This window comes from Scylla paramamosain, chromosome 5 (genome assembly GCF_035594125.1).
Source record: "Scylla paramamosain isolate STU-SP2022 chromosome 5, ASM3559412v1, whole genome shotgun sequence".
Lineage (NCBI taxonomy): Eukaryota > Metazoa > Arthropoda > Malacostraca > Decapoda > Portunidae > Scylla > Scylla paramamosain.
The window spans coordinates 27,562,556-27,571,232 of record NC_087155.1 but is presented as its reverse complement, the minus strand read 5'-3'; the positions used below and the strand labels follow the sequence as shown (position 1 = coordinate 27,571,232).

General features: G+C 40.6%; 2 protein-coding genes across 2 annotated transcripts; both read left to right on the top strand.

Moving 5' to 3' along the window:
• The first annotated feature begins 230 nt into the window (after window positions 1-230).
• On the top strand, window positions 231-2,204 carry LOC135100969 (probable glutamate receptor). Its single transcript, XM_064004585.1, has 5 exons — window positions 231-350; window positions 937-1,080; window positions 1,169-1,259; window positions 1,571-1,968; window positions 2,180-2,204. The coding sequence occupies exons 1-5, from the start codon at window positions 274-276 to the stop codon at window positions 2,202-2,204; spliced, it is 735 nt and encodes a 244-aa protein (XP_063860655.1). The 5' UTR covers window positions 231-273.
• A 2,751-nt stretch (window positions 2,205-4,955) lies between these two features.
• LOC135100338 (glutamate receptor ionotropic, delta-1-like) lies at window positions 4,956-8,279 on the top strand. The gene is made up of 5 exons (XM_064003169.1): window positions 4,956-6,077; window positions 6,464-6,641; window positions 6,768-6,867; window positions 7,019-7,151; window positions 8,046-8,279. Exons 1-5 carry the CDS (start codon window positions 5,898-5,900, stop codon window positions 8,139-8,141), a joined length of 687 nt encoding a protein of 228 aa, XP_063859239.1. The 5' UTR covers window positions 4,956-5,897; the 3' UTR covers window positions 8,142-8,279.
• The last annotated feature ends 398 nt before the right edge of the window (window positions 8,280-8,677 follow it).

Here is an 8,677-nt window from a genome sequence, read left to right as displayed (position 1 = left end):
TGCCTATTCAGATAAAAGAGAAAACGATTTCATTGTTGATATATTAATATTAGTTTTAAAGCAAAGAAAGAAAGAAAGAAAAGACAAGATTTTATTTCTAGTCTTGCAGTGTTTCAGTAACACGTATTGTTATACGATACTCCACACACTGCATGCTCTGCTTTCTAACACACACTGCATGTCAGGGTTTTGTGTCCATATGACAAATCATAACATGAAGACAGCCACTGAAGGTGAGGCCGTATCTTGCAGCGTTGCTGCAGTCAACGCGGAATGGCTCACCCGCTGCGAGAGGTTCTGGCTGAACCCGAGGTGTTGCGTGGCCTGGCCCAGAACGCGGCCGGCTTCAGGTAAGAGCTGATTCAAACTATATCAGTAAGTAAAGGGAACGTGACTTGCACATTACCGTACCGTCACCCTCCGTAAGCAGCATGTGAATTAAGATAAGATAAGATAATTTATTTGTCACAGTAATACAGTTATACAGTAATACATACAAATGAAAATCTTTATGGCTGTACGGTCCAAAGAAAGTTAAGATGTAGTATACAGTATAGTGTATAGTATAGATGTAAATGATTAAAAGCATCAATCCCATAGGAAAAACATACAATTCTCATATATCACTCTTAAAATCATTATAAATTTGAATGAAAATAGTTGAAAAGCACAATGCTGCTATTATGTTCTTATTTCAGAATTTAATTTTACAGCTAACACGGACGTGGTAGTCTGTGGAGTAGTTTATTACGCGCAAAGACACATGCATTCGCATGTGTCTTTGCCGGAAGTTGAGCCGAGTCATAATATAGTACAGGAGAAGCCAGGTATCACATGTAGAAGGAAAATGAGAGTGCTCATGTGTACCGTCATTGTGTGCGAGTGTAGGCGAACACATTTACTACTGAGGTCAATGACTCAGTTGCCATACGACAGGTTTCCCAGAGGGGCGGTAGTCACTGTGACGGCTGAGCACTGGCGGCCATATACTATCGTGGCTTCGGGAGGGGAAGGTTGCCAGAGGGTGTCAGGACCCATGGGAGCCTTACTCGCTGTTCTTGCTCACACACTCAACTTCACGTAAGAAATATTTACAAGTACAATGATTGTTCAGTAATATTTAAGAGTAAATTGCGAGGAATTGATGATGTTCCTACTGTGTGTGCAGGTGCAGGGTGGTGTCGCCGCCAGATGCTGTTTGGGGTTCCCAGCTGCCTAATGGTTCCTGGACGGGCATGATAGGCCAGGTGGTCCGCCAGGTGAGAGGCTGTGTGCCTGTCCGCATAAAATCACGGAAGTTTTCTTTGCTGGTGATGTTCTCGTTACATACTGGTATCCATTAAGATGGTGATGCCTAATATAGCGTCACGCTGAATACTCATGTTTTCGACGTTTAAGCAAATCACCTAGATTTTGGATAATTCATCCTCGTCACTTAATTTTTCTAAATTTCTGAGATCACCCATATGAATTAGCTATGTGCTTTTTTTGATAAAAAAAAAAGTTTTAATTGGAAATTTTAGTACATTTTCTTTTTTTTTCATTTTTACTCTCAATTTCTTATGAACAGGAAGCTGACCTCGCTCCCGGTCCGTTTGGAATGATCTACAGCAGGACAAAAGCCGTAGATTTTTCTACATTTCTTTCTTTCGATGGTCGATCGATTCTATCCAGGAAGGGCACCCCTGAAATCAACCCGTGGGGGTTCCTGTTCCCACTGACGGGGACAGTGTGGGGTACGGTGGCGGCGGCCCTGGCGGTGGTGTGGCTGGTCACACTGCTGGTGGGGCGCCGACCTGGAGCCTCTGTTTCCCTGAACTGGACAGGAGAAGTGTTTCTGCAGAACGTGCGGGTCTTCTTTAACCAAGGTTGGTTTACGTTGTGGGCGAGGAAGGCAGCGAGATCTAGAATAAATATGATGGTAAGAGACCTACTGACTGTTGAGTACTACTCTATGGATGGTCTTTTGTATTATATGTGTCCATATATATGTATATATATATATATATATATATATATATATATATATATATATATATATATATATATATATATATATATATATATATATATATATATATATATATATATATATATATATATATATATATATTATCATCATCACTATTGGCAGCATCAACAATAGTTGCAGGAACACCAGCCTATAAATCCGTTGCAGGACAAGTGCAGGACACAGTGGTTAAACGATGTATCTTTTCTGTTCCCTCCTACTTTCTCTATAATTTTCAATGCAAAGCTGGATGTTGCATCTATGTGTACAACGACTTAACCAGCTCTCGTGCCCACGCTCTTGAATCTTCCGTGTTTTCCACCATCTGGGTACGACAACAGAATCACTCTCAAACTTAATTTATCTGTGCTGTATATCTCTCACCTAACTCCTCTCGTAATAAGAAATTCTTTAACTACTTAACTTCCAAAGTGGAGCACATTCTGACTCTTCCCTTTTCGGAGATCTCCATTCTTGGAGACTTCAATGTTCACCACCAGGTTTGGCTTTCTTCTCCCTTCACTGATCATCATGGTTAACTGGCCTTTAACTTTGCTATCCTCCACGACTTAGAGCAATTGATGCCACACCCTACTCGTATTTCTGACCGTCTTGGAGATACGCCCAACATTCTTGATCTTTTCCTAACCTCTTATCCTGTTTATGGTGTTATCCTATCTTCTCCGTTGGGCTCCTCCGATCACAATCTGATGTCTGTATCTTGTTCTATCGTTCCAATCCCTCCTCAGGATTCCCCAAAGCGGAGGTGCCTCTGGCGTTTTACCTCTGCTAGTTGAGACCTGAGAAGGTATTATGCTGATTTTTCCTTGGAAAATCCGTGTCAAAGGCCCATCTCTTTGTGCTGAGTGCATAACATAGGTGATACTGTCTGGCATGGAGGAGTACATTCCTCACTCTTTCTCTCGACTTATACGTTCCAAATCTTGGTTTAACACAGTCTCTTCTCGTGGTGTACATGATAGAGAGGTGACCCAGAAAAGGTACTTGAGTCTTCTATCACTTGAGTCTTCCATGGCACCACTGCCATCTTATCTATTTCTAAAGCTAAACTCTGAACTTTTAAAGCTGAACGCTCAAAGCTACAGTATGCTATAAACTCTACCTTGGATCATTCAGGGCGTGTTCCTCCCTCTCCTCCACCCTCTGACTACTTCATGCTACCTATTAAAATCCTTCTCAATGATTTCCATGCCCTCGCCGAGCTAAACCCTCGGAAGGCTTACGGACCTGATGGGTTCCCTCCTATTGTTCTCCAGAACTGTGCCTCCGTGCTTGTACCTTGCCTAGTCAAACTCTTTCATCTCTGTCTATCAATATCTACCTTTCCTTCATGCTGGAAGTTTGCCTTCATTCAACCTGTTCCTAAAAAGGAACATCCGTGTCAGAGACCCATCTCTTTGTCCTAAGTACATAACAGAGGTGATAGTGTCTGGCACGGAGGCGTACATTCCTCACTCTTTCTCTCGACTTAAACCTTTCAAATCTTGGTTTAACACAGTCTCTTCTCGTGCTGTACACGCTAGAGGTACTTGTGCCTCCGTGCTTGCACCTTGCCTTGTCAAACTCTTTCAACTCTGTCTGTCAACATCTACCTTTCCTTCTTGCTGGAAGTTTGCCTTTATTCAGCCTGCTCCTAAAAGGGGTGACCGTTCTAATCCCTCAATCTACCGTCCTATTGCTTTAATTTCCTGCCTATCTGAAGTTTTTAATCAGTCCTGAACAGCAAGAATCTTAAACATCCATCACTTCACAACCTTCTATCTGATCACCAGTATGGGTTCCATCAAGGCAACTTTACTGGTGATTTTCTGGTTTCCTTACTGAGTTTTGGTCATGATCTTTTAGAAATTTTGGTGAAACTTTTGGTGTTGCAAAAGCTTTTGAAAGAGTTTGCCTCAAGGCTTTGATTTCCAAATTACCCTCCTATGGCTTCTATCCTTCTATCTGTTACTTCCTCTCAAGTTTTCTTTCTGCCCGTTCTATTCCTGCTGTAGTAGATGGTCACTGTTCTCCTAAATCTGTCTTGTCACCCACTCTCTTCCTATCACTATGTAACAAAATTTCACTTTCTCTTGTCCTTGACCCCAAACCAGTTATTTCCATCTAAAGAATATATATATATATATATATATATATATATATATATATATATATATATATATATATATATATATATATATATATATATATATATATATATATATATATATATATATATATAAGTTATATTGATTATAAAACTTTGCCTCTGGTTAGAACAATGAATTTACATTTTTGCCTTATTTCATTATAGTACAGGTAACTGTTGGTTTTCATGTCAGGTAAAGACCTTTGCAAAATCTCAATTGCTTATTTAATTGCTTTTGAAATGCTGCGAATAAGTGAAAATAATGAAAGAAAGAATATAACGTGTTCTAAAGATTTTTAATTTTAATAAGATCATTCTTGAATTTGCTTGCATTTCATAAATCTTCTCAAATCTTCCAGAATGCTCTACCAGACACTTTTAGAAGTTTCTAGAATATTTCATAACATTCTATTCAATGTAAACATTTCTAGAATATTCTAGGACTTTCTAAAATACAGTAAAAATATGTAGAAGTATAAAGAATCTTCTAAAATCTAGAGGAATTTTTTTGAATGGTTCAGAACATTCTAAAGTAAGTTTAAGAATATTCTAGAAAGATTGAGAACATTCTGGAACATATTCTAGAAAGACTAAGAATATTCTAGAGTACTGCCTGATAATATAAAAGGAGGAGCTTGCAGACCACCAATCAGTTCTGTTTTGTCATGTGGTCTGTTCATCAATACAAGAGCAAAGAAGTTCTCTCTGACACCCTCTAGAAAAATGGTGAAATTTAGCTATTTTGAAGCAAAAAATCATTCTACAAGCCACAAAAAACAAAGTTTGACAGGAATAATGGACATTTTCTATTGTTTTGCAATGAAAAGAGTTGGAAATTAACACTTGCTTGTCAAAGACAAAAATCGTGTTACATAGTGAATTATTCATCAATGATCTTCTAAACCAAACTTATCCTATCCACTCCTAAGCTGATGAAACCACCCTGCACTTTCCCCCGTCTTTTCGTCGACGTCCAACCTTTCAGGAAGTAAACAGTTCACGCAGGGAAGCCATAGAACGCCAGTCTTTTGATCTCTCTAAAGTTTCTGATTGGGGCAGTGCAAACTTAGTATTGTTCAATGCCTCAAAACTCAATTCCTCCATCTATCAAGCCGACACAGCCTATTCCCTTTTCTTCAATGACACTCAACTCTCCCGCTCTCCTACACTGAATATCCTCGGTCTCTCCTTTACTTATAATCTAAACTTCATATCTCATCTCTGTCTAAAATAGTTTCTATGAAGTTAGGCGTTCTGAGTCGTCTTTGCCAGTTTTTCTCATCCCCCCCACCCCTTTGCAGCTGCTAACTCTGTGCAAGGGCCTCATTCGGAGTATGCTTCACATGTATGGGGGGGTGTTCCACTCATACCGTTCTTTTAGACAGGGTGGAATAAAAATCTTCTCGTCTCATCAACTCCTCTCCTCTAACTTTCACCTTCCTATGACTTGAACTCTTTCAAGAGGGAGGTTTTAAGACACTTATCCTGTATTTTTAACTAACGCTTTCGGTTCTGTATGGGGTACAGCACTTCAGTGGGCGTATTTTTTTTTGCTGCAATTTTTATTGCCCTTGACCGGTGACCCTTCTGCATAAAAAAAAATCAAAATAAATAACCCTGCTTAGGGCATCTTGTTTGGGGTAGCCCTGCAAATAGTTGCTTCTCTTGTTTAGCATGTTGATGGCTATCAATTTCTAAGGTCTGGCGGGCGTTGTGCTTGGACAAGGCGGGGTGGTAATGTTGGGGTCGTGGGTGGTGGTGGCGGCCGTGGTGTTCTGGAGCTACACGGGCAACCTCACCTCCTTACTGGCGGTGAGATACATTCCACAACCCATCCAGACTGTGAGGAATCTACTTGACGATCCTTCCGTGACTGTCATCAGGATTCCTATGACTTATTTTGCGGAAAGTATATCGGTAAGTTGTGAGGTAGCGAATAATTCTCAAGATTATTAGTTAATGAAGGTGTCTATGCCTCTTCTAACTAGTTCTTAATGAATCGCCTCCTTGCTACTTACACAATCCTAAGTGCTGGCAGACAAGTGCCTTTGGTATAATATTTCGCTCTACTAAGTTTCCTGAATTATAGGTTTTGTGGCACGTGTGTGTGTGTGTGTGTGTGTGTGTGTGTGTGTGTGTGTGTGTGTGTGTGTTTCGTAGATTCCATTCCATTCCGTTGAGATGTTGTTCTGTGTATTGTCTACTTATATATTCTAGATCGTACAAATGTAACAGGCTGAGATTCCCCTTAATAAAGGGTAAGAACCCAATATAATGCTTCACGCTTTGTATTATTTCTACAGAAAATGGAATCAGGAGAGTTGCGAGAGCTACACGACCTGGATAAAGTGGGTCGTGTGATTTACGAGGCTTCAGATTTACATTCAATGGTTGAAAATTACGTGCGTCATGGCGGCTACTCCCTCATAGATGCTGCCTTTTCTCTTGATCTCCTGATGGCTGACAGCTTCCTCAAAACAGGTGAGAACAGGAAGGCGAGACGAGGAATCCCAGTGTGTTTCAATGTCTGTGCTCTAAATGTATGCTCAATAGTGAAAGAACATGGTTAAGAAGTCATGTTCAATGCGCTGCTCGTTATGACTTCAGAAACGTGTGACTTCTACAAGTCAAAACAGAGGATATTCTCTTCTGGCGCCTACGTGATCATGGAAAAGGGCAATCCCTTGTTGCCAGCCGTCGACCACAGGTTCGTACTTATGACAAAGTCTTTTCTAGATATTAATCTAGATATTAATCTAAATTAATTCTAGATATTAATTTCTGTATGACTGGTTTGATTCTTTATTAATAATAAAGGAGGAAAACTGACGCTGATATTTTGTTGATGGTGCTGGCAGGATAAGAGCGACTGTGGCATCCGGGTTGTTCGAGCACTGGATGAACAACGAACTCCATGCATACCGCAGCAACTGCCAATTCTCGCCCTCCATCATCTTGGTGAGGGAGCCGCTGTCCCTCGCCAACCTCTGGGTAATTCGCTCGTCTCGGCCACGGTCGCAGTTTTGTTGGTTGATGTAAAGTGTGATACGTGAGTTTGACAGGTAAACTAGCTTAACAGAAGTCAGATTAATCAAGGCACTTACAACACTTGTTTGTAAATCGTGCCGTCACTCGCTTTACAACAAACCCTCTAGTAAAGTCTTATTGATCAAGTGTTTAAGACATCGCTTACCTTACCGAGATGTCCTGCCCCTATAGACGATGGCAATCATGGAATGCCGCCTCTCTCTCTCTCTCTCTCTCTCTCTCTCTGATCATCTGTAGCAGATTTGCAGCCTTGCTTCCATTTCCCACTGTTCTTGTCATTCCATACATGCACTTTTCGCTTTGTCCGCCTCTTGCTCTTCTACCTGAGATTCTTCGTCTTAAACTTAGGTCCTCTATCTTTCCTCTTCTCATTACATGTCCTATAAATCTCATTTGCTTTATTCTCACATTTTGTAGTGGTTCTCTTCCAACGTACAATGTGCTTATATCTTCTTCTTCTTCTTCTTATATCTTATATCTTTCGTCTCTGTTCAAGATATTATCAAAATCCTTTTTCAGCACCACATTTCAAATGTTTCTAACTTCTCCATGTGTCTATTTACGGTCCTACGGTCCTTGCTTCTGCTCCATACAGCAATACCGACCATGCATAAGTTTTAAGTGCTCTTCTTATTCTTACCGATATGTGCCTGTTGTTAAGTATATTTTTAATTTTCCGAAATCCTTTCTTCGATTCTCGTGTTCTTCGTTTAATCTCTTCATTGTATTGTGCATCTTCTGTGATGTAAGTCCCCAGGTGCAAACCTACAAGGCATCTCTATCAGTGCCAAAATTTACGGCTGCCTGATTACAAAGGTGACTTCCTTATTCCTGCAGGGGTTGTTCTTAGTGCTCGGGACAGGAATGCTGTTGGCAGCGAATGTCTTCTGTCTGGAGCTGAGCGTTCCCCCGAAGCCAACAAGCAAACCATGAAGAAGCCGTGTAGTTCAACTTGTCCTCCTCGTCCGAGGTGATGCACCAGCCTGCAGCCTCCACACTTGGCAGTGTTTGGCGCGCACTCCTGTCATTTCATCACGTTACTTCGTGCTTACATTAATCTTCTCTTCTCAACAGTGACGTATTCTCTTTAAAGCTGCAAGCAAATGTCAGATAATCGTTGTCTTGCCTTGGTGACTGGATATGAGTTCCCCCCAGCGGTCAACTGCCGATGTTAGTTGTCATGACCATTGTGTACGTTGAATACGTTGAATTACGTTAAATAAAATATTCTTAGAGATACAATAATCTATTTAAATGTTGATATGATGCAAAAGAGTTGAATACCAAGGAGTGTTGCAGTGAGACGGAGACTGGTTTCAGTACAGAGGAAGAAAGACGTACCAGTGCCACTGGGTACCACGTACCTGTATTCACAAGTGTAAACCTTAGCATCATATTGAAGAGTAAGCACAAACGCGGAAGGATATAATTCTCAGTACATTTGCAGATGTAATTCTATGTATTTCAAA

Excerpts from the sequence above, each read along its gene's own strand:
- LOC135100969 (XM_064004585.1), top strand. The coding sequence starts at position 274 with ATGGCTCACCCGCTGCGAGAGGTTCTGGCTGAACCCGAGGTGTTGCGT. Across the intron at positions 351-936 it reads CAGAACGCGGCCGGCTTCAG|GTTTCCCAGAGGGGCGGTAG; the intron begins GTAAGAGCTGAT and ends GCCATACGACAG. Across the intron at positions 1,081-1,168 it reads GCTCACACACTCAACTTCAC|GTGCAGGGTGGTGTCGCCGC; the intron begins GTAAGAAATATT and ends CTGTGTGTGCAG.
- LOC135100338 (XM_064003169.1), top strand. The coding sequence starts at position 5,898 with ATGTTGGGGTCGTGGGTGGTGGTGGCGGCCGTGGTGTTCTGGAGCTAC. Across the intron at positions 6,642-6,767 it reads TGACAGCTTCCTCAAAACAG|AAACGTGTGACTTCTACAAG; the intron begins GTGAGAACAGGA and ends TTATGACTTCAG. Across the intron at positions 7,152-8,045 it reads TGTCCCTCGCCAACCTCTGG|GGGTTGTTCTTAGTGCTCGG; the intron begins GTAATTCGCTCG and ends TTATTCCTGCAG.